The sequence below is a fragment of the Tachypleus tridentatus genome, chromosome 4 (genome assembly GCF_004210375.1).
Source record: "Tachypleus tridentatus isolate NWPU-2018 chromosome 4, ASM421037v1, whole genome shotgun sequence".
Lineage (NCBI taxonomy): Eukaryota > Metazoa > Arthropoda > Merostomata > Xiphosura > Limulidae > Tachypleus > Tachypleus tridentatus.
The window spans coordinates 22,589,757-22,616,145 of NC_134828.1; the positions used below are offsets into that span (position 1 = coordinate 22,589,757).

The 26,389-nt window shown below is 35.3% G+C and overlaps 1 protein-coding gene across 4 annotated transcripts in view; it reads right to left on the minus strand.

Moving 5' to 3' along the window:
* LOC143248654 (protein KRI1 homolog) overlaps positions 1-26,389 on the minus strand; it is a 41,715-nt gene that overhangs the window by 2,377 nt on the left and 12,949 nt on the right. For 2 of the 4 annotated variants that reach the window (XM_076497182.1, XM_076497185.1), the window contains exons 6-14: positions 25,059-25,137; positions 17,313-17,399; positions 14,058-14,291; positions 13,435-13,530; positions 11,586-11,756; positions 3,746-3,824; positions 3,118-3,200; positions 953-1,076; positions 689-819 (exon numbers count right to left, since the gene is read on the minus strand). In XM_076497182.1, coding sequence (XP_076353297.1) covers positions 689-819; positions 953-1,076; positions 3,118-3,200; positions 3,746-3,824; positions 11,586-11,756; positions 13,435-13,530; positions 14,058-14,291; positions 17,313-17,399; positions 25,059-25,137 — 1,084 coding nt within the window. The remainder of the gene's footprint in view (positions 1-688; positions 820-952; positions 1,077-3,117; positions 3,201-3,745; positions 3,825-11,585; positions 11,757-13,434; positions 13,531-14,057; positions 14,292-17,312; positions 17,400-25,058; positions 25,138-26,389) is intronic. The other 2 variants (XM_076497183.1, XM_076497184.1) reach the window with 2 other exon arrangements.

Sequence of the window (26,389 nt, forward strand, 5' to 3'; positions counted from 1 at the left end):
TTTGTTCTTTACAACTGTCATAATTAATAACTGAAAACACCCATTGAAGAACAATCATATATAAAGAATGTCAGTGATGCTGCTACTCATTTTTGCCATAACATTTTTAACCCTCCTTTACAAGGCCTATTTCACTAGCCATTCCTAATTTTTAACTGCTAAATTAGAAGGAAGGGAACTATTTAAAAACCACCTAACTCAAATTCTTGGACTATTCTAACCAACCCTGACATCAGCCCATATCGACAGAGCAGTTTTATAGGAATGGATTGGAAACTATGAACTCTTAGCTCCACAGTCCAGCATGATAAGCACTATACATACTCCTGGACCCTACACATTCATCTAGTTATAATTGATTCACAAGTTCAATCAGTTACATTTCTATTAGATATTAGTTTCCTTCATAGCTACGTACTAGAAATGTCATAAAAAATGCATTGTTCTAATGTATCTCTTACACTGATTTTGCATCAGTAAAAGTTACTGTAACTTAAAGAACTAAAAGTGTCATTTGTAAGTTATTATAATGTTTCATATATGCAGAATATCAACATATCTGGTGCACAGCATTGTTTTAAAGCAAACTTGTAATTAGTATGTGCTTAGAAATTGGTACAAAAACAAACAGAGTATACAAACATTACCAACTATCATTCCTCATGTCACAGAACTGACATCAACCTACCTCCTCCGTCGAAAGACCAAAGTCATTTGCTACAACTTGGCGGTATCGGAAACGAACTGGCATGTCTCCTATGATGTCTTCAAAGTCTAGCTTATAATATTCATCAAAGTATTCTTCAAGAGTCTTCTCAGCTGTAGAAGACAGATGCAAAAAACAAGAGAAATGTAGATGAAATGGTGAATGATTTAAAAAAGAATTGAAATTACTTTGTAAACATGACTAAGCGATGAGATGAGACATGAAAAAAAAAAATGTAACACATACTTGGATTGAAAATAGGCTTCTTTCTTCTCAGAGCTGTTTGGAACGCTGACCATCTCTTCTTCTTTTTACTCTGTCCTACAAGTTCTTCTTGCAGAGCTTTCTGAGGTTCGTACTCAACATCCATCTACAACAATCTATACTTGTAACCCTCATAAGGTGTTAAAGTTACAACAAACAAAATTGCATTGCACTACCTAAGATAAATACTTTCATTGAAATAATGATGAAGCCCCAGGATTTCCAATTTCAACAGGTGGATCTGGGGTTTGATTACAAACAGGTAAGAAAATTGTCCCAAATTAAATTCTAGCTAACAACTGTATTTAAAAAAAAGGCATGTCACAGGTTTAATTAGTTGTAGTTATGGGGTGGGATGGCTCTTTATCCTGGTACAGGTATGGTGAAGCCTCCCAGGAAAGTTTTGAAATTTAAACCTGAAATGGTGCATACTGAAGACATTTATTTATATATGTGTACACACACACTATCTACAAAATATTTACCCTAAAAGTAACAAAGTATTGTACACATTTACATTTTGATCACCAGTATTGTTTTTTAAGTTTTTTCAGAGAAGACAAACAGCACTGACAGCTCAAATAATCACATGGAAAATCACTTCTGTCCATTAATAATTTTTTTTTAAATAACAATTAAACTGGTATAACTAAATCTGTCTTACAGATGGGTTTATAAACTTAAGAATGGGTTATGAGTTTTAACACCTGTGCATATTTCTAGCTATCCCTACCCCAAAACATTCACAACAAAATAATATTTACTTATACTTAGAAAAGTAAACTGTTTATATATATTTAAATATATATATATTTTCCTACATGATGCAACACAAATGAAGACTGGTCTAAAATATTCATGGTTCTTTAAATGGGAAATAAACAGACAAAATATTTAACCTAAATCTTTATAACACTGAGTAACAAAGCTCAAAAATACTGGAATAACAATACCGATCTAATATAGAAAAAACACATCAAGTCCTCATCTATACAAATATCTGAATAATTTTACTGGTGTTATTTTTGCACAAAGAACTCAAAACTCTTGAGCCTCCCATCTATTAACATCAAAACAAGTATTAATCATACACTAATAATAATTAAAACAAACTTTATAAAACACGACAGAAAAATAATTAACAGTTTTAAAAAAAGGTTTAACAACATTTTAGGATACAACTAGTTTTTTCTATAGTTCACTTATAAAAAGCAAGTCAAGGTAACACTATTCAAACTTAACAACAAGCATCAGACATGCTGACTGTATAATGCATATCTAAGTTTTAAAGGTTCAACATTTCTCAGCCCACCCACATCTAACACAAAAATTTATGTTACTAAACATGAAGTTACTTTTTTTATGAAATAAGTTACACAGAGAGAAATCTGTAATAAGATTTTTTATTTTATTCTTAGAGTTCCCCACCTTTTGATAAGGACTTGAAAAGAGTTTGAAGTGTCATGATGGAAAAATGAATCTGAATATATATCACTTACTTAATGTTTTGCCTTTTGTTCACCATAATACAAAAAACTTCCAAATGTCAAATCATGACACATCTTTTACATTTTGTTCCAAAACGTTTTTCAAGATACTTAAAAATGTATTTCTAGGTTCAGTGCTGTAAACAAGATAACTCATCTAAGCCGATCGGTAACACAGTGCCACGGACAAGTTAATTCGTTCTCAATAATACCTAACTTCAACGCTAGATGTCAGCACTATACATGCATTTGACCTACTTACAAATTGTTTCACTTTCGATCCAAAACAGCGTTACGAAAAAAGTTACAAAAATAAAGAAGCATTAGAGTTGGATTGTAGCAGCTGAAATACATGACAGTCAATAGGTTAAATAAACCATCACTCATAACTTTCTGTTTGATACTGTGTAATTCTAGTTTACAAAAGTTAACCCTTATTTGCCTGTGGTGAAACAAATGTAAAAATTAACTTTTAAACTAAAAAAACATTCAACCTAAATCCAAAACACGATAGCAATAAAAACCTGATGTATGCTACACACACATCTGGTAGCTGGAAGGATTTCTCATGAGGTTGAAAGATTAAATGACAAAATTTGAATCTTAACAATTCATATAAAGTACCATAATTACAACAAAACAAGATTAAAAGATCCATACATTAAAATCTACATCTTCACAATGTGGCCCATCTTCATCATTCCACTGATCATCATATCCCTGCCAGTCATCCCAGTTTTCTTCTAAAATAAAAGGGTAGTGTTAAACAACAGAATACAAAGTATAAACATGCCATGTTAAAACTACACCCTCCATAAACAAACTGAATATAAAGTATAAACATACCATGTTAAAACTACACTCTCCATAAACAAACTGAATACAAAGTATAAACTTACCATGTTAAAACTACACTCTCCATAAACAAACTGAATATAACGTATAAGCATACCATGTTAAAACTACACCCTCCATAAACAAACTGAATACAAAGTATAAACATACCATGTTAAAACTACACCCTACATAAACAAACTGAATACAAAGTATAAACATACCATGTTAAAACTACACCCTACATAAACAAACTGAATACAAAGTATAAACATACCATGTTAAAACTACACCCTACATAAACAAACTGAATACAAAGTATAAACATGCCATGTTAAAACTACACCCTCCATAAACAAACTGAATACAAAGTATAAACATGCCATGTTAAAACTACACCCTCCATAAACAAACTGAATACAAAGTATAAACATATCATGTTAAAACTACATACCATCTATCTCTTCATCTGGAGGAAATTCTGGTTTTTGATCACCTTCCTCTACAGCATAGTAATCATCGCTAAATAAATTCTACAATACATAAAATATTATTAGAACAGCATAAATAATTAGATTTATTCAAGAAAGTACATCACATGTTTTATTAAAGAATCATGAGAATACACATCGCTGGCCATACAACAGTTACTAGACTATATCTGAACCTTTCTTTTTCCTTTATCCATCACCAGAACTTACAGTTACTATGCGCGTTTCAGCTCTTCCTTTCTTTATCCACCACCATAACCTACAGTTACTATGTGTGCTTCAGCTCTTCCTTTCTTTATCCACCACCATGACCTACAGTTACTACTGTGTTTCAGCTCTTCCTTTCTTTATCCACCACCATGACCTACAGTTACTACTGTGTTTCAGCTCTTCCTTTCTTTATCCACCACCATGACCTACAGTTACTACTGTGTTTCAGCTCTTCCTTTCTTTATCCACCACCATGACCTACAGTTACTACAAGTGTTTCAGCTCTTCCTTTCTTTATCCACCACCATAACCTACAGTTACTATGCGCGTTTCAGCTCTTCCTTTCTTTATCCACCACCATAACCTACAGTTACTATGTGCTTCAGCTCTTCCTTTCTTTATCCACCACCATGACCTACAGTTACTACTGTGTTTCAGCTCTTCCTTTCTTTATCCACCACCATGACCCATAGTTACTACTGTGTTTCAGCTCTTCCTTTCTTTATCCACCACCATGACTCCATAGTTACTACTGTGTTTTAGCTCTTCCTTTCTTTATCCACCACCACCCTATAGTTACTACTGTGTTTCAGCTCTTCCTTTCTTTATCCACCACCATAACCCATAGTTACTATGCGCTGTTTTAGCTCTTTCCTTTCTTTATCCACCACCATGACTCCATAGTTACTACTGTGGTTTCAGCTCTTCCTTTCTTTATCCACCACCATGACTCCACAGTTACTACTGTGTTTCAGTTTCTTCCTTTCTTTATCCACCACCATAACCCATAGTTACTACTGTGTTTCAGCTCTTCCTTTTTTTATCCACCACCATAACCTATAGTTACTACTGTGTTTCAGCTCTTCCTTTCTTTTATCCACCACCATGACCTACAGTTACTACTTGTGTTTCATCTCTTCCTTTCTTTATCCACCACCATAACCTACAGTTACTACTGTGTTTCAGCTCTTCCTTTTTTATCCACCACTATAACCTATAGTTACTACTGTGTTTCATCTCTTCCTTTCTTTATCCACCACCATAACCTATAGTTACTATCGCGATTTCAGCTCTCTTCCTTTCTTTATCCACCACCATGACCTATAGTTACTACTGTGTTTCAGCTCTTCCTTTCTTTATCCACCACCATGACCTACAGTTACTACTGTGTTTCAGTTCTTCCTTTCTTTTATCCACCACCATAACCTGCAGTTACTACTGTGTTTCAGCTCTTCCTTTCTTTATCCACCATCATAACCTATAGTTACTACTGTGTTTCAGCTCTTCCTTTCTTTATCCACCACCATGACCTACAGTTACTACTTGTGTTTCATCTCTTCCTTTCTTTATCCACCACCATAACCTACAGTTACTACTGTGTTTCAGCTCTTCCTTTCTTTATCCACCACCATAACCTACAGTTACTATGCAGCGTTTCAGCTCTTCCTTTCTTTATCCACCACCATGACTCCATAGTTACTATCGCGGTTTCAGCTCTTCCTTTCTTTTATCCACCACCATGACTCTACGGTTACTACTGTGTTTCAGCTCTTCCTTTCTTTTATCCACCACCATGACTCCATAGTTACTACGGTGTTTCAGCTCTTCCTTTCTTTATCCACCACCATGACCTACAGTTACTACTGTGTTTCAGCTCTTCCTTTCTTTATCCACCACCATAACCTACAGTTACTACTGTGTTTCAGCTCTTCCTTTCTTTATCCACCACAACCTACAGTTACTACTAGAGTTTCAGCTCTTCCTTTCTTTATCCACCACCATAACCCATAGTTACTATCGCTGTTTCAGCTCTTTTTCCTTTCTTTATCCACCACCATGACTCCATAGTTACTACTGTGTTTCAGCTCTTCCTTTCTTTATCCACCACCATGACCTCCACGGTTACTACTGTGTTTCAGCTCTTCCTTTCTTTATCCACCACCATAACCTACAGTTACTACTGTGTTTCAGCTCTTCCTTTCTTTATCCACCACCATAACCTACAGTTACTACTGTGTTTCAGCTCTTCCTTTCTTTATCCACCACCATGACCTATAGTTACTACTTAGGTTTCATCTCTTCCTTTCTTTTATCCACCACCATAACCTACAGTTACTACTGTGTTTCAGCTCTTCCTTTCTTTTATCCACCACCATAACCTACAGTGACTACTGTGTTTCATCTCTTCCTTTCTTTTATCCACCACCATAACCTATAGTTACTTATGCGCTTTTCAGCTCTTTCCTTTCTTTATCCACCACCATGACCTCCATAGTTACTACTTATGTTTCTAGCTCTTCCCTTTCTTTATCCACCACCATGACTCCATAGTTACTACTGTGTTTCAGCTCTTCCTTTCTTTTATCCACCACCATAACCTATAGTTACTACTGTGTTTCAGCTCTTCCTTTTTTTATCCACCACCATAACCTGCATAGTTACTACTGTGTTTCAGCTCTTCCTTTCTTTTATCCACCACTCATAACCCATAGTTACTACTGTGTTTCAGCTCTTCCTTTCTTTTATCCACCACCATGACCCACAGTTACTACTTGTTTCATCTCTTCCTTTCTTTATCCACCACCATAACCTACAGTTACTACTGTGTTTCAGCTCTTCCTTTCTTTATCCACCACCATGACCTACAGTTACTAGTGTTTCATCTCTTCCTTTCTTTTATCCACCACCATGACCTCCAGTTACTACTGTGGTTTAGCTCTTTCCTTTCTTTATCCACCACCATAACCCATAGTTACTACTGTGTTTTAGCTTTTCCTTTCTTTATCCACCACCATAACCTATAGTTACTATGCGCGTTTCAGCTCTTCCTTTCTTTATCCACCACCATGACCTCCATAGTTACTACTGTGTTTCAGCTCTCTTCCTTTCTTTATCCACCACCATAACCCATAGTTACTACTGTGTTTTAGCTTTTCCTTTTTTTATCCACCACCATAACCTACAGTTACTACTGTGTTTCAGCTCTTCCTTTCTTTATCCACCACCATGACTCCATAGTTACTACTTGTGTTTCATCTCTTCCTTTCTTTATCCACCACCATAACCCATAGTTACTACTGTGTTTCAGCTCTTCCTTTCTTTATCCACCACCATAACCTACAGTTACTACTGTGTTTCATCTCTTCCTTTCTTTATCCACCACCATAACCTACAGTTACTATGCGCGATTTCAGCTCTTCCTTTCTTTATCCACCACCATGACCTACAGTTACTACTGTGTTTCAGCTCTTCCTTTCTTTATCCACCACCATGACCTATAGTTACTACTGTGTTTCAGCTCTTCCTTTTTTTATCCACCACCATAACCTATAGTTACTACGGTGTTTCAGCTCTTTCCTTTCTTTATCCACCATCATAACCTACAGTTACTACTGTGTTTCAGCTCTTCCTTTCTTTATCCACCACCATGACCTACAGTTACTACTTGTGTTTCATCTCTTCCTTTCTTTATCCACCACCATAACCTACAGTTACTACTGTGTTTCAGCTCTTCCTTTCTTTATCCACCACCATGACCTATAGTTACTACTGTGTTTCAGCTCTTCCTTTCTTTTATCCACCACCATGACCTACAGTTACTACTGTGGTTTCAGCTCTTCCTTTCTTTATCCACCACCATGACCTACAGTTACTACTGTGTTTCAGCTCTTCCTTTCTTTATCCACCACCATAACCATAGTTACTACTGTGTTTCAGCTCTTCCTTTCTTTATCCACCATCATAACCTATAGTTACTACTGTGTTTCAGCTCTTCCTTTCTTTATCCACCACCATGACCTATAGTTACTACTTGTGTTTCATCTCTTCCTTTTCTTTATCCACCACCATAACCCCATAGTTACTACTGTGTTTCAGCTCTTCCTTTCTTTATCCACCACCATAACCTATAGTTACTATGCATCGTTTCAGCTCTTCCTTTCTTTTATCCACCACCATGACTCCATAGTTACTATGCGGCGGTTTAGCTCTTCAGCTCTTTTATCCACCACCATGACCTACGGTTACTACTGTGTTTCAGCTCTTCCTTTCTTTTATCCACCACCATGACTCTATAGTTACTACGATTGGTTTAGCTCTTCCTTTCTTTTATCCACCACCATGACCCATAGTTACTACTGTGTTTCAGCTCTTCCTTTCTTTATCCACCACCATAACCTACAGTTACTACTGTGTTTCAGCTCTTCCTTTCTTTATCCACCACAACCTACAGTTACTACTGTGTTTCAGCTCTTCCTTTCTTTATCCACCACCATAACCTACAGTTACTATATCGCTGCTTTCTTTAGAGCTTTTCTTTTTTATCCACCACCATGACCTACAGTTACTGCTGTGTTTCAGCTCTTCCTTTCTTTATCCACCACCATGACCCATAGTTACTGCTGTGTTTCAGCTCTTCCTTTCTTTTATCCACCACCATAACCCATAGTTACTACTGTGTTTTAGCTCTTTCCTTTTTTATCCACCACTATAACCTATAGTTACTACTGTGTTTCAGCTCTTCCTTTCTTTATCCACCACCATGACTCCATAGTTACTACTTGTGTTTCATCTCTTCCTTTCTTTATCCACCACCATAACCTACAGTTACTACTGTGTTTCAGCTCTTCCTTTCTTTATCCACCACCATAACCTACAGTGACTACTGTGTTTCATCTCTTCCTTTCTTTATCCACCACCATAACCTACAGTTACTATGCGCGTTTCAGCTCTTCCTTTCTTTATCCACCACCATGACCTACAGTTACTACTATGTTTCAGCTCTTCCTTTCTTTATCCACCACCATGACCTACAGTTACTACTGTGTTTCAGCTCTTCCTTTTTTTATCCACCACCATAACCTACAGTTACTACTGTGTTTCAGCTCTTCCTTTCTTTTATCCACCACTATAACCTACAGTTACTACTGTGTTTCAGCTCTTCCTTTCTTTATCCACCACCATGACCTACAGTTACTACTTGTTTCATCTCTTCCTTTCTTTATCCACCACCATAACCTACAGTTACTACTGTGTTTCAGCTCTTCCTTTCTTTATCCACCACCATGACCTACAGTTACTAGTGTTTCATCTCTTCCTTTCTTTATCCACCACCATGACCTACAGTTACTACTGTGTTTCAGCTCTTCCTTTCTTTATCCACCACCATAACCTACAGTTACTACTGTGTTTCAGCTCTTCCTTCTTTTATCCACCACCATAACCCATAGTTACTGTCGCGCGTTTTAGCTCTTTCCTTTCTTTTTATCCACCACCATGACTCCATAGTTACTACTGTGTTTCAGCTCTTCCTTTCTTTATCCACCACCATAACCTATAGTTACTACTGTGTTTTAGCTCTTCCTTTCTTTTATCCACCACCATAACCCATAGTTACTACTGTGTTTCAGCTCTCTTCCTTTCTTTTATCCACCACCATGACCTATAGTTACTACTTTGTGTTTCATCTCTTCCTTTCTTTTATCCACCACCATAACCTATAGTTACTACTGTGTTTCAGCTCTTCCTTTCTTTTATCCACCACCATAACCTATAGTTACTACTGTGTTTCATCTCTTCCTTTCTTTATCCACCACCATAACCTACAGTTACTATGGCGATTTCAGCTCTTTCTTTTTTATCCACCACCCATGACCTACAGTTACTACTGTGTTTCAGCTCTTCCTTTCTTTATCCACCACCATGACCTACAGTTACTACTGTGTTTCAGCTCTTCCTTTCTTTATCCACCACCATAACCTACAGTTACTACTGTTTTAGCTCTTCTTTCTTTTATCCACCATCATAACCTACAGTTACTACTGTGTTTCAGCTCTTCCTTTCTTTTATCCACCACCATGACCTACAGTTACTACTTGTGTTTCATCTCTTCCTTTCTTTATCCACCACCATAACCTACAGTTACTACTGTGTTTCAGCTCTTCCTTTCTTTATCCACCACCATAACCTACAGTTACTATGCACGTTTCAGCTCTTCCTTTCTTTATCCACCACCATGACCTACAGTTACTATGCGCGTTTCAGCTCTTCCTTTCTTTATCCACCACCATGACCTATAGTTACTACTGTGTTTCAGCTCTTCCTTTCTTTCTTTATCCACCACCATGACTCCATAGTTACTACTGGTGTTTAGCTCTTCCTTTCTTTATCCACCACCATGACCTACAGTTACTACTGTGTTTCAGCTCTTCCTTTCTTTATCCACCACCATAACCTACAGTTACTACTGTGTTTCATCTCTTCCTTTCTTTATCCACCACAACCTACAGTTACTACTGTGTTTCATCTCTTCCTTTCTTTATCCACCACCATGACCTACAGTTACTACTGTGTTTCAGCTCTTCCTTTCTTTATCCACCACCATGACCTCCATAGTTACTACTGTGTTTCAGCTCTTCCTTTCTTTTATCCACCACCATAACCTACAGTTACTACTGTGTTTCAGCTCTTCCTTTCTTTATCCACCACCATGACCTACAGTTACTACTTTGGGTTTCATCTCTTCCTTTCTTTTATCCACCACCATAACCTATAGTTACTACTGTGTTTCAGCTCTTCCTTTCTTTTATCCACCACCATAACCTACAGTGACTACTGTGTTTCATCTCTTCCTTTCTTTTATCCACCACCATAACCTATAGGTTATGTCGCTGCTTTCAGCTCTTCCTCTTTATCCACCACCATGACCCATAGTTACTACTATGTTTCAGCTCTTCCTTTCTTTATCCACCACCATGACTCCATAGTTACTACTGTGGTTTCAGTCTTTCGCTTTTATCCACCACCATAACCTGCGGTTACTACTGTGTTTCAGCTCTTCCTTTCTTTTATCCACCACCATAACCTACAGTTACTACTGTGTTTCAGCTCTTCCTTTTATCCACCACCATGACCTACGGTTACTACTTGTTTCATCTCTTTCCTTTCTTTATCCACCACCATAACCTATAGTTACTGCTGTGTTTCAGCTCTTCCTTTTTTATCCACCACCATAACCTATAGTTACTAGTGTTTCATCTCTTCCTTTCTTTATCCACCACCATGACCTACGGTTACTCGCATGGTTTCAGCTCTTCCTTTCTTTTATCCACCACCATAACCTATAGTTACTACTGTGTTTCAGCTCTTCCTTTCTTTATCCACCACCATAACCTATAGTTACTCGTATGGTTTTAGCTCTTCCTTTCTTTATCCACCACCATAACCTACAGTTACTACTGTGTTTCAGCTCTTCCTTTCTTTATCCACCACCATAACCTACAGTTACTACTGTGTTTCAGCTCTTCCTTTCTTTATCCACCACCATGACCTACAGTTACTACTTGTGTTTCAGCTCTTCCTTTCTTTATCCACCACCATAACCTACAGTTACTACCTGTGTTTCAGCTCTTCCTTTCTTTATCCACCACCATAACCTACAGTTACTACATGTGTTCAAACTCTTCTTTTTGTTTTTTGAATCTGTATTATATTTATTAAAACCACTATAATTTTTTTTTTAATTTAAAAACTAAACAACAGTTACAGAAATAACCTTTTTTATTATTATTATTTCTCTAATATAAAAGAGTTTACCTTCATCTGTTCATCATATTTGACCGGATCAAAATCTCCATCTAAATCTACATCATCAAACCCCATTTTAGCATTTCCAGTTATGGCTCTTAGTTTATCCAGTTTATCCACGATTTCTTTCCTTTTTAATGCCTTCAGTCGCTTCAGTTCTTCTTTTTTCTTAACTTTTTCCTAAAAACAATTTGTATTCCCAATGGCTGGTTAGTAAGAAACATACTTTCCATCAAACTCTGTTGAAAATTTACTAAAAGTGACACTATCTGAGTAAGGAAATGTTAAAACAGTGATAGGGGTGAAAATTGTAGAACGTTTACTTTTATTGTACATAAGTGTATACACACACGTTTTGTGTGTTTTCTTGTAGCAAGGCCACGCTGGATTATCTGTTGTGACTACTGAGAGGTATCAAACCCCTGATTTTAGTGCTGTAAGTCTGAAGACTTACTCGTGTCCCACCAGGGTATTATACGTTGTGCGCTAGAGATTTTGTTCTGTTCACTAAAGAATTCTAGACTTAAGGAGACAATATGCAGGTAATGGATTCAAATTTAAAAAGATGTTGAAATTATGCGTGATGGCTAGAAATGTGACGAGTTATTTTAAACACGTGTTGAATAGTGAAGTTAAGCTAGTAAGACAGCTGAAGAAACGTAAGGGTTAACTACCCATTTAGCAAGTAAAAACTTTGTTACAGTGTTACCCAGCAAGTTATAGAGTGAGTGAGTTAGATAAACACATCAGTGATATAAATATTGCATCTCTGTTTTAACAAAAATAGCAAGATTACAAGAAATTGGTCATTTAGTTTCACTTGTGAGTTAGACATATAGAAGAAATTAGCATGCCAAATTTGTCCAATGAAGTTGAAAAAATAAAACATTTGTCTCAATTAAGTTGCATTACTTGTGTGAAGAGTTAATAACCTTCAAAACCACTTCAAATAAATCAGAAGAAGAAGAGAATATTTAGAGCCAGCTCATCCGTTACAAATGACATAACTGCAATAAAATACATTAAGAATTTACAGTGAATTAAATACTGATGTATTAAAAACTTAAAGGGGAGTAAAAAACAGTAGGTGGCATTGCTATCAGCAAGACCATGTGCACGTTGTAACCAATACTGCAGCACAACACGGGTGACAGGACGATAATTATAATTAGCACACAGCCTCAGTGGTAGCTGAAACCACTAATGTTTTAATACCTAAATAATAAATTCAATTAACTTTTTCATTTACTCTATGTATCTACAAAAGTTAGTTATATGTAATTTAATCCATTGTTTTTAATGATAATGAATGCATTAAATGGTAGAAAGTTTGGAAGCAAACTACGTGTTATTTTATGTGTCGAACAAATCTGTTACGATATTTAAAACTTCGGAAGTTACACTATAGTTTAACTGCCGTAGTAAATTGGACTTTGTCCATGTTTACAGGCATACGAGCAGGTCTTTATAAATAATGGCAAATGGTATCATAGCATAATGAAAACTGACTTGTTAATCCTGTAACAACTGGAGCCACGGTCCAGTTTTCCAGTCGTTATCATTAAAATTAAAAATAACTACCGTAATCACATTTGTTAAATTAATCCTGTTAAAAATACAGTCATAGTTGATGCAACAAACTTATACAAACGTAGTAATAAATATCTCAGTTACTGGCAACTTGTGATAACTGTGTTAGTGGAAAACACAGTTCTAAAGTAACCCATGTGCAACTTGCATACATAATGAATATAAAGTTTCATAAAGAAAATTTGAAATATACATAAAACATCTTGCCCATAGTTCTGATTTTAAAGGATGACACACAGAGTTTTACAGATACAAAAAACAAAGCTACCTTTTCCTTACGTTCCTTATATTTGTCTCTTTGTTGCTTCCTGCGATTGTCTTTACGACGCAAAGACTCTTTTAAGGTTCGTGGATACCTCTTTATCTATAAAAGAAAACTTTACTACATTCGATACTGTCAAATGTTTCATAATTATTTGATTTTATTAGCATTAAATCCAGGATGAACTGAAAGTACAAAATAGATTAAAAACCACCTACACAACTACTCTTGATCAAACAGCAGGCATGACTGTTACTTTTATAACCCACACAACTGAAAGTGTGGAGAAAGTTTAATGACACATCATAGGCTCGAAACATCGATTCACTGGTTACTAGCTAAGGCATGCTAACCATGAGAACAAAATTAGCCCTACTTGGTTTCCAAAGTAAATACTGCTGCCACCTTATAAAGACAGCCTAAAACATTTCTTTCAGCCAATACAAACTAACAAAAAAACAATTCAATCTGTATATGAAATCATACACGAGTAATTATAAAAAATATATATATGAAAATAAATATGATTCTTTTTCTATATCTCAATCTCTAGCTGCAAAAAACTATATAAAAGAAATTAAATTTCACTTATACACACACAAAAATCATTAATCATTATATTTTCTTACGAATTCTTGGTCTGGTTCCTCAAATCTGAAGTTAAATTTCTGTTCAAAAGAAGCTTGTTCCTCCAAGGTTTTCTCATCTTCACTGAGATTTTCTAAATCATCAACAATATCTTCATAACTTGGAATCTTTTCATTCATACCTTCATCTAAATACTTTTTGTTCAAGATGTAATCACGTAAAAAAACCTCACCATTGTCCAGTGATGGATTGTTCCAGTACTTCCGTAAAAATTTCTGGGAACAAACCAAACATTTAAATCAAGCAATACTAAAAATACAATAATAATTATTAAAAATTATCTTTTTATTGTATACTTTTGCATTATAACATCATGGTTACAGTTACAGGAAAAGAATCTTTATAATGACTGTAAGCCCAATTTCTCTCTCTCTCTCTCTGCTTTTATAAATACACAGGTACATTTATTATATACATATAGTCAGGTTCGTTTCCAACTCACAGTAACAACTTGCATATCCAATCACTTTTCTCCTGACCAACCTTGTAGCTATACACATGGTAAAACCCCTAACTCTATTGATGTAATTGAGTTTAAATGTGATAATTTCCAACTGCTCATCACCTAAAGGTGACTCCTTGTTACAGGGTTACAATACGGAAGTTACTACAGTAACTAAATGTGCTCCCCTTTTTGGATGGTTACTTTACATAACTTACCAACATGGAATTCTGTGCAGCATCCAGATGTGGTCTCCTTTTTTGAATGGTTACATTACATAACTTGCTAATGTGGAATTCTCCGTTAAGGGATTATAAAAATATACAAAACTCAAAATCTTAACATTCTGAAAAAGAAATATTTTTGGATTGAAACAGTAGAGCAGAAGTCATATATTTAGTACACACAAAACAGGACCCTCCAAAACTGGCTACAAGTTGCACACTGGAGGTAATAAGAAAAGTTAAACAGTTTTTACTAGAACTTAAAAACACAGCAGAAACTAATTTGAAACTGTAAACAAGGCAGTTCCTGTAGGTTTAGATATACAAAAGCCAACAAGTCTGAGTTCATAAGTTCTTTCAAAGTATCTAGCAAATGAAGACCAACTATAGAAAACTAAAAACAATATTTGACATGCAACAATGGAAGTATGTTGTCATGTTGGACTAAGAATACATTTCATTAAGTGCATGCAACAAGCCAGATAATGTATTATCCTCTGCTGAAGAAACAGTGCATGCAACAAGCCAGATAATGTATTATCCTCTGCTGAAGAAACAGTGCATGCAACAAGCCAGATAATGTATTATCTTCTGCTGAAGAAACAGTGCATGCAACAAGCCAGATAATGTATTATCCTCTGCTGAAGAAACAGTGCATGCAACAAGCCAGATAATGTATTATCCTCTGCTGAAGAAACAGTGCATGCAACAAGCCAGATAATGTATTATCCTCTGCTGAAGAAACAATACTTCAAAAATAGCATAAAACAGGTTGCAAAAATCTTTTCAAAAATTGTTAATTTCAGGTTACACTTATAATAGTGATTAAAACACACAGAAAAAATAATACCCAGGTGAACTTCACTTATTAGATTAATGTGATGACACCAATATGTTAGGAACAAATACTATCTTTGTACGTTTGGAAAAAAAAAAAAGAAGAAGATATGGCTTCTTCCAAACAAACATTCAGCCATATCTGGAAAAAAAACTGTCAGTTTCTCCACAAGTAGAATTTAATGGTATACCATTCACAGACATTGCCCATGAAATTCTGTGCTTTTGAATTGCTTAACACATCATATGGAGAATGATTGTATACTAAAGTTGCTTGAAAAGACCCTAACAAATCATTGCCTACCAAGCCACTGTCTGAATCTTTTAATTGTTCAAACAGACCTAACAAGTCATTTTTGTGTAACGATGCACAGCATGAAAAGAAATGTATTGCAGTGAAAACTCTCTCTTCAACTAGCTCCTTCAAAAGACAGTACATCAAAAGAACTTTCTGGTACAAGTCCTCCTATTCCAACAAGCCTTCAAACCTCATCATCACAAGTGGTATTCAACCTTGTATTGTCACTGTATATCAGACACCATTCCTATTATTACAGATTTGAGACAAGGTACAGTCCAAAACTAAACCATTACAATTTTAAAGGATTAGTTTTTCTTAATGTAATAAAAAGTTTTGTTGGTGAATGAGAGAGCACACTTCATACATATGTAATTTTTTTTATATATATATTTTTTTTATTTTACATAAAGCCACATGAGGGCTAGCTGCACTAGCTATCCCTAATTTAGCAGTGTAAGACTAGAGGGAAGGTAGCTAGTCATCACCACCAACTGCCAACTCTTAGGCTACTCTTTTAACAATTAATAGTAGGACTGACCATCACACTATAACTCCCCCATGGCTGAAAGGGCAAGCATGCTTGGTGTGACAGGGATTCGAACCTGAGACCTTCAGATTGCAAGTCAAGCTCCCTAACCACTTGGCCATGCCAGGCTCATCTGTAAACTATTATTTAATGTTGTGTTAAGCAGCAATATTGGTTAGAATGTTTATGCATTCATTCATTGTCAGCTGAGTACATGAATTTTGGATTAATTAAACTTTATGAGCTGAACAAACCTCACAAGATATTATTCAGATCACATATAATGAAACAATGCATTCAAATCTTTACAAGTAAGAACAATATATTTAATTAGCTCTTTCAATAGAAGTTTGATTTTTAATTATGTACTACACAAGCAGCTCGATTTGATCAAAAGTTAATCAATGATATATTGCTTAGTACCGTTACCCATACAAATATATTACAATTTGTATTCCAAAATTAAATTCTACACTTCTTATGCAGGGTATTAAGCTCAGCTAACCAAAATATTTTTTGTCTATATTGGTTTAGTTAACAGCCTACTATAACGGGGAGAAGACACCCCACCTGAAAACAGACTTTTTAAACTAACAAGAGTTATGTATTTATTAACCTCCTATCATAACATATAAAGGTAGAAAAACTAGTCCGTTATCAGCTCCATTTTAAAAACTAATTCGAGAAGTGTGAATAAGTTGGTGTTTTGTATTCCTTAATCAAATGAAAGAACACTTATGTCTAAAAGACTTTTTTATCACAACCTTCTAGATAAAAAATACAGATTAAAATTTAACTATATCAAAGCACCCCAGGAATTTTACAGAGAGCATCTTATGTTGGCGTTGTGTCTGTTACGAAAGAGTCAGAAAAATAATTTCCAATGTATTAAAGGACTTCATTTACACCAACCAAATCTTTTTGTGTTGCTTTATCTTCAGTTTTCTCACACTGTCCTTTCAACCACAACAAGTAATCTCCTTCTTCTGCATCCTAAAAGAAAAGAAAACAAACATGAACATTAATGAATATCCTTAATTATCTAGACCTCAAAACAAAGCTAAGTTACACAGAAAGTAGTTCTTTAAAGTTTCAATATATATTAGTTATTATATTCTCAAACCTTTATTACCTAAATTGCATACTTGAAATAAATAAAAAAATCAAATACTAGCAAATATGGTCAACTCTCCTGAAGACCTCAAGATAACAAAAAAAGTAAAATACCCATATATAACTACTGAATTTATTGTTCTTATATACGGTTATTTATTATTTAAAAAAGCAACTAAAATTAAAACTCTTTGAATAAGAAAACATACATGAAAAAACAAATTAAATAAAAAATGTCCTCTAGGATGAAAGCTTATGTGTGATATAACTGAGTACTTTGTTGGAAGCTTCTTATGTGTGATATAACTGAGTATTTTGTTCTTGGTGGGTGACTTATTAATTTTTTGAGCTACCTTAATAGTCAGACATTGTTTAGACAGCAATTGAACAATAAATTTAAATGAAATAGTTGTGTGAAAGTTAGGGAACTGTAGGCTACAGGATGGGTAACTGCAAGTGTCTTTTATAATCTCCAATAATTCCAGACAAAAACACAAAAAAAAACAGCTCTTTTGATTTTATATCATATTTTCAACTTTTGCTACAGTTGGTTAATGTTAGGGTTGAGAAAATAAGAAAAATAATGGATGAAATATAACATTTTACCAAAAATAAAAGAGATCTCTTGCTATTCATTTCTTGGGAGGCTCTAAGGGTTTTATAAATTTAAAACAAAAAGTATCTATTCTTAATGTGAAAATTAACCCCCACACAGATTAGTCAGGATCTGAGTCAGACCAATTTCATAATTTCACAGTAAAAATACTTTGTTAAATAAATCTGACTTTTGTGTACAACGGGCTTGTGTAATGCTCCCACATTTTGTAATGATACACTTACTATATTAAAAGTTATAGAATGTATAGTGTCATGGTGGCTAAAATGTCAGTCAAAATGACCAAGCTAATATAAGGAGAGTTAATGTGACTGTTTTAAAAAGTATCTTTAAATGTGTTTAAGCTTTGTTACAAACAGTTAACATTTTTCTTACACTGAAAATGTATTTCCAATAAGTACTTATCTCTCACATAAAACTATCTTGATTTTCATCTGCCCTCTTAACATTGCTAAAAACATTTTGGTGATCAGTATATATATATATATATATAGCCTGTAAAATTTGCACCATTTCTAAACATCAGCATATCACGTGACTACTCTCCACCAATAGTATTGTACCACCTACACTGCCTCAGCTAACTCCTTCTGCTACTCCCACAGCAGTGGGAAGAAAGGAAGAAGTGTGTGAGGGAAGCAAGCATACACTGGATATACTATTTCAGTGTAAGAAAAATCTCAAATTCTAATACGCTTGCTTTCACTCACATAAAGTTAAAATCCCTAACTTCAATGGTGGAGATGCTGGTGTAGGCATACAGAAATGAAACCAAGTGAAAAATGGAAAGTGACCATCCAGCATGAACATGTGTGCCCATAACAAAGCATACTAGTGGGATATCCCACTACTTCTGTAAAAACTACACTCTTCACCTAGGAAGTAGAAAATTGATTCAAAAGAGGCAGTAAAATGAGATAACATGCAGAAGTGTAACACGTTCTGAGAGATGCAGTTTGTGTCAACACACAAACAGAATTAACTATGTATATTGTCAACCTCAACTACATGAGTTTCCATAACTCATCCTTGGCATCACGGAGGCGAGAATGAAGATATAATAATCTGTGATATTAACAATGTGGTTAGGGTATGTGGACCATGCAATAAAGTGTTCTCATCCTCTCTTAAATATTGTCAACTACATACTCTACTGATCTAGTACAAAATTCGAGTGATTTATATCTCGATTTTCCATCTGAATTTCACAAATAGAACTTTCATCATATCAAAGATGTTTTTGGTAAGCCATCTTTTTAAGCCCTTCACTTTTGAGAACTGATTAAAAGAAAATTAATTTTATAAACTGGCTGCATGACATATGAAGATTTAGATAATTAGTTCATTGAAATACATGAAAGTGTAAATATCTGAAGGTAACTTGAAATTCAAAAGAAGCAAAGTATCTGGCTTACATTTAAAATATCATACACTGATAATTAATTCATGAAAACCACATGTAATCTTTGATTTAATTTTGCTCATAACACAACATTGAAGATATAACAATGTTTGTAAGTTATATACGTAAAACACAGCTGGTGTGGGTAGAGAAAGCATTATGTAAATGAGCGAACAACATTTCGATCTTCTTCTGACGAAGCCCAAAGAAGGTCGAAATGTTGTTCGCTCATTTACATAGAGCTTTCTCTACCCATACCAGCTGTGTTTTACATATATAATTTTCTCTACTAGTGGGTTTTCTCGTCATCAAGAAACGTTTGTAAGATTTATTTCAAATGACAGTTCTTATAATGTACGTTCTCACTTAGGAAGAATTCCAAAAAATCAAACATATCATAGAGGTGTTCAGCTGCAGATACTTCAGCTGTAATCATAAGAGTTTTACGTCAAACAACTGGAATTACAGAGAGAGGGTGAGCTTTCAGTCAAAATTAGACAAACTGTCAGAACAATTACAGAAGCAAGATGTACATCATACCAAACTTGGAATTACAAATCAGCACAATCATAGAAGCAAGATGTACATCACACCAAACTTGGAATTACAAATCAGAACAATCACAGGAGCAAGATGTACATCACACCAAACTTGGAATTACAAATCAGCACAATCATAGAAGCAAGATGTACATCACACCAAACTTGGAATTACAAATCAGAACAATCACAGGAGCAAGATGTACATCACACCAAACTTGGAATTACAAATCAGAACAATCACAGAAGCAAGATGTACATCACACCAAACTTGGAATTACAAATCAGAACAATCACAGAAGCAAGATGTACATCACACCAAACTTGGAATTACAAATCAGAACAATCACACAAGCAAGATGTACATCACACCAAACTTGGAATTACAAATCAGAACAATCACACAAGCAAGATGTACATCACACCAAACTTGGAATTACAAATCAGAACAATCACAGAAGCAAGATGTACATCACACCAAACTTGGAATTACAAATCAGAACAATCACAGAAGCAAGATGTACATCACACCAAACTTGGAATTACAAGTCAGAACAATCACAGAAGCAAGATGTACATCACACCAAACTTGGAATTACAAATCAGAACAATCACAGAAGCAAGATGTACATCATACCAAACTTGGAATTACAAATCAGAACAATCACAGAAGCAAGATGTACATCATACCAAACTTGGAATTACAAATCAGAACAATCACAGAAGCAAGATGTACATCATACCAAACTTGGAATTACAAATCAGAACAATCACAGAAGCAAGATGTACATCATACCAAACTTGGAATTACAAGTCAGAACAATCACAGAAGCAAGATGTACATCACACCAAACTTGGAATTACAAATCAGAACAATCACACAAGCAAGATGTACATCACACCAAACTTGGAATTACAAATCAGAACAATCACAGAAGCAAAATGTACATCATACCAAACTTGGAATTACAAGTCAGAACAATCACAGAAGCAAGATGTACATCACACCAAACTTGGAATTACAAATCAGAACAATCACAGGAGCAAGATGTACATCATACCAAACTTGGAATTACAAGTCAGAACAATCATAGAAGCAAGATGTACATCATACCAAACTTGGAATTACAAGTCAGAACAAACACAGAAGCAAGATGTACATCACACCAAACTTGGAATTACAAGTCAGAACAATCATAGAAGCAAGATGTACATCACACCAAACTTGGAATTACAAATCAGAACAATCACAGAAGCAAAATGTACATCATACCAAACTTGGAATTACAAATCAGAACAATCACACAAGCAAGATGTACATCACACCAAACTTGGAATTACAAATCAGAACAATCACAGAAGCAAAATGTACATCATACCAAACTTGGAATTACAAGTCAGAACAATCACAGAAGCAAGATGTACATCACACCAAACTTGGAATTACAAATCAGAACAATCACAGGAGCAAGATGTACATCATACCAAACTTGGAATTACAAGTCAGAACAATCATAGAAGCAAGATGTACATCATACCAAACTTGGAATTACAAATCAGAACAATCACAGAAGCAAGATGTACATCATACCAAACTTGGAATTACAAATCAGAACAATCACAGGAGCAAGATGTACATCATACCAAACTTGGAATTACAAATCAGAACAATCACAGAAGCAAGATGTACATCATACCAAACTTGGAATTACAAGTCAGAACAATCATAGAAGCAAGATGTACATCACACCAAACTTGGAATTACAAATCAGAACAATCACAGAAGCAAGATGTACATCACACCAAACTTGGAATTACAAGTCAGAACAATCATAGAAGCAAGATGTACATCACACCAAACTTGGAATTACAAGTCAGAACAATCACAGGAACAAGATGTACATCACACCAAACTTGGAATTACAAATCAGAACAATTACAGAAGCAAGATGTACATCACACCAAACTTGGAATTACAAATCAGAACAAACACAGAAGCAAGATGTACATCACACCAAACTTGGAATTACAAATCAGAACAATCACAGAAGCAAGATGTACATCACACCAAACTTGGAATTACAAATCAGAACAATCACAGAAGCAAGATGTACATCATACCAAACTTGGAATTACAAATCAGAACAATCATAGAAGCAAGATGTACATCATACCAAACTTGGAATTACAAGACTGTGGTATTGCCTCAACTCAACCATACAAACAGGATAATAGTTGTAATCAGTATTATGAGCAAAATCATAACTCACTCATCCATAAAAGCAGGGAAGAGATATTCTCCATCCAATTTTACGAGAAGGGCAAGAAACATTTGCTCAACCATGGAAACGGTGAATGTATGGCCTTTGCAAGAATTACAAGACAGATATAGTCTCCCATACTTGATTATAATAGCAAGAACAGAACCTCCTGCAACCAGAATTAACAAGGAGAGATGGTACATGAAGACAAAGATTGAAATGGAGGAAGAGAAAGGCATAATAGACCACATTGAGATTTCAATCAGATAAATCAAAGGAGCATGGAGGATGTATAACTCAAAAAGAGTGGGAAAAGGAGGGGCATGACAGAGGAAGACAAACACTGGAGAAATAGTCAAAGTGAACAACCAAATGAAGAACAGAAGGTTAGGAAGGACATAAATCACATCAAAAAGACTAAAGTGGAAAATATACTGTCATGTGTGGTAAATAAACAAAAATAATTTGGAAGAAGGACAAATCTCTGGAGAGGAGCTGAATAGGAGAGTAAGCACATATGTAAAGACCCTCCAGTCTCAATAGAATGTGGTCACCTCTTGACTTAGCAGATAAGGAATGGGAAACCAAAGTGAGGGAAGCCTGATGTTTCATTAAGTAACAGAGGCATATTTGAGATGTTCCCAGTTGAGAATACGCCCACGTAAAGAGATGTAGATTGAGGGACCACTCCATAAGGAAGCATCTGTTAGGAGAAAATTGAAAAACCACCAGATTCACAGAGCCAGCAAAAGACCACAATGTGGTGACTGTTGTCCCAGAAAGGAGATAAAAGATCTGAAAACAGAGAGACCTGGAACTGGTACCCCTTGGCTCTGCAATATAAGCAACCAGACATCAAAAATCTCCCAGGTGTCGAAGAAAGAACCCTTACCCCTAATGATGAGACCATAAAGAGAGAAGTAAATAGTGCCAATGCCATGGTCTGGTCTCTATCTAACCACCTGGCCAGAAACCGAAGGAAACACAAATGAATCCGATTCATAGGAATGAGAGTTCCAAAGAAACCCACATTCCCAAAGAGAGAACATAAGCTGTAAGAATGTGAGATGAAATATGAGTGAACTGGTTGCTCCAAACTCAAATGTGAAAAGGAGATGGCTGGCCCCAGCTGAGGATTGGAAAGAGGTAAACTCCCCCAAATGAACAGGGTATTAAGAGTGAGTAAAAACAGACTTCCCCACTGTCGTCAAGAATCTCACTTGTGCTGCTTCTATACAAGCAGAGGAGTGTGGTCTCTGGACTATGAATGGGAAGAAAAAGCAGGAGCCAGTCATCCACAGAAGTAAGAGTTTAGACTCATAGAATTAGATTGTCAGGTAAGAGATTGTCCTAGAAATTAGAATTACCTTTAAAACACACAAATAATCAACACCTAACTTACCATGTGAATCTGGCTCCTTGCAACCTGAGGCCTCAATTCTTTGGATGTCCTTCCAGAAGTCATTTCAACTGGAACTGAAACTTCCACAGTCAATAGAATTATTTTAATTATAAGATCTTATGAATTTATGATCAAGGCAAAGAAGAATTGAAATTGAAATAGCATATTCCTAAACAGTAGCCACAAGCAAAAAACACACATCAAAACAATGAGGTGCCAAACAAGTATGTGAGAATTGCACAGAAATAGTAGATGGAGCTAGCTATACACAATAGGTGGCACAATACTATTGGTAGAGAGTAGTCACGACACATACATGTTCAGAAATGGTAAAAAAATTGATGGAGAATATAATTTGGTGCACTGGTTGCAAAACTATTTTTAGCAATGCTTAGAGGGCAGATTAATGTCACAATACCTTTTCGTAAACAAAGGTAAAACCATATCAGGATAATGAAGTTTAGATTCACTCACATATTCATTAGTTATTAACAACTGTACAGTTCCCATTCCATAACTAATATCTAGTTGATACTGAGGCATCTTCAGGCCTTTGTGTATAATGATATTATACAGATCAGTAACATATTTTACATGCAACCATGTATACTGGAATCCGATCTTTTTTTGATAAATTTAAAAACTATTTTAGTCAATATAAAATACTTGAATCTCATCCATTGCTAGCACAAATATATACAATTACTGCAGGTTTGAAGAGCAGCGACACAAGATATATCCATCGTTGATTGCAGTACTATTTCAGTACTGTTTATATCGCCGCCTATGGTGACTAGTGCGGCAAAGACAGTTCAGCTATGTGGTAAACACCTTGGAAGTGTGTCATTCAGGACTGAGGTGCAAAGTAGGATAGTACACACTAGATGTTTATATACATTTTTATTACTGTCATACGAGCGTGTGTGTGTGTGTGTGTGTGTGTGTGTGTACACACAATAAGCAAAATAAACCAAAACCATTTGCCAGTATGTGCCACTGACACAGAGGTCTTCTTAACATCAAACACTTTATAATGAGCCTCAAACACTGCTTTACTTTTATTCAATTTATATTTTACATAAAAATAAGAAATCCATTTAAAAATATTCAAAATTATATGAATATCTCTGTGCCTGAATCTCTCTACCTGTGTGTGTGTGGTCAAATTTTCCAGCATTATGTGCAATCACTGCAAATAAACAGCAAACTTAATATTACTCTAGAAGTTCAAACCTGCTATTTTCTCACTAGAAACACCCGTAATGTGACTAATATATACAGATATTGATGTTTTCATAATGTATTAAAATACTTTTAACCTTTTCTTCTTTTGTTTTTCTTTTCTTCTGCAAGAGAACCTCATCATCAGCATCTGAATCCTGAAGAACTTCCTTGAAGCTAACAGTGGAAATGACAATGAAGTTATATTTATTAACTGAACACAAGTTGACACGATGCTCCACTACAATCCTTCTTTAATAAATATTTATACATAGCAAAGAAGAATACTGAAATGAATCTTCAAAACCATAAAAGTTAAATGAAGAAAAAAAAAACAATTGTTTTATCAGGTTAATTACTATAACCGTTACATTAAGGTACAATAAAATTATTAGAAATTGTTAACTTAAAAAGAGTGGGATGGAATTCTTAAAAAACAAATTACAGAAACAAGATTGGTAGCTTAAAGTTGAAATGTTGTCACACAAAAAGTAAACAAATAAGCTTAAGTTAAATATTACAGCTTTTAAACATGGAATCAAACTAGGGATTTGTTGTTTGAGAAAATAGTGTCAACACCATGTTCGAAACTTTAAGTCCGTTTTTTTAATTTTGGTGATGTTGCATTTTCACTTGAAGATATCTATCTTGTTTCTGTAATTTTTTAAATGTACATATTCTTCTTATTAAAATAAATTTTAATAATTTTATTTCTTTACTTGTTTTTTCATGTCCATCATAGAAGTAGATCTGTGTAATAGCATTAGTGTCCTATTTAAAACAGTTAAGTTTAATAAACTATGTAGCTAGTGTATGATGCTCTCTCGGGAAACAAACACAACATTTGTATTGGCTTCAAGCAGACTGGATGGCTATTGCCACAATGTTATCATCATTGATTGTGGTACTACATGTACGGTAACTACAATACATGGTGATCAACAAACCACGTGTTTGTTTGTTTTGGAATTTCGCACAAAGCTACTCGAGGGCTATCTGTGCTAGACGTCCCTAATTTAGCAGTGTAAGACTAGAGGGAAGACAGCTAGTCATCACCACCCACCGCCAACTCTTGGGCTACTCTTTTACCAACGAATAGTGGGATTGACCGTCACATTATACGCCCCCACAGCTGGGAGGGTGAGCATATTTAGTGCGACGCGGACACAAACCCGCGACCCTCGGATGATGAGTCGCACGCCTTACGCAACAAACCACGTGTTATGCACATGTTTATAAAATATATATAGATACTAAATGAATACTCTGTAGCTATATGGTGTCAGTAAACACTGGATTAAAGAGACAACTGAACTATTCTGGAACTGTCTGTGGACTGGATTGTTATCCATACAAGTTTTATACTTGTATGCACATCCAATATGTATTGGTTAGTATTTATGTGTGTGCATGTGCACGTGCATGCATA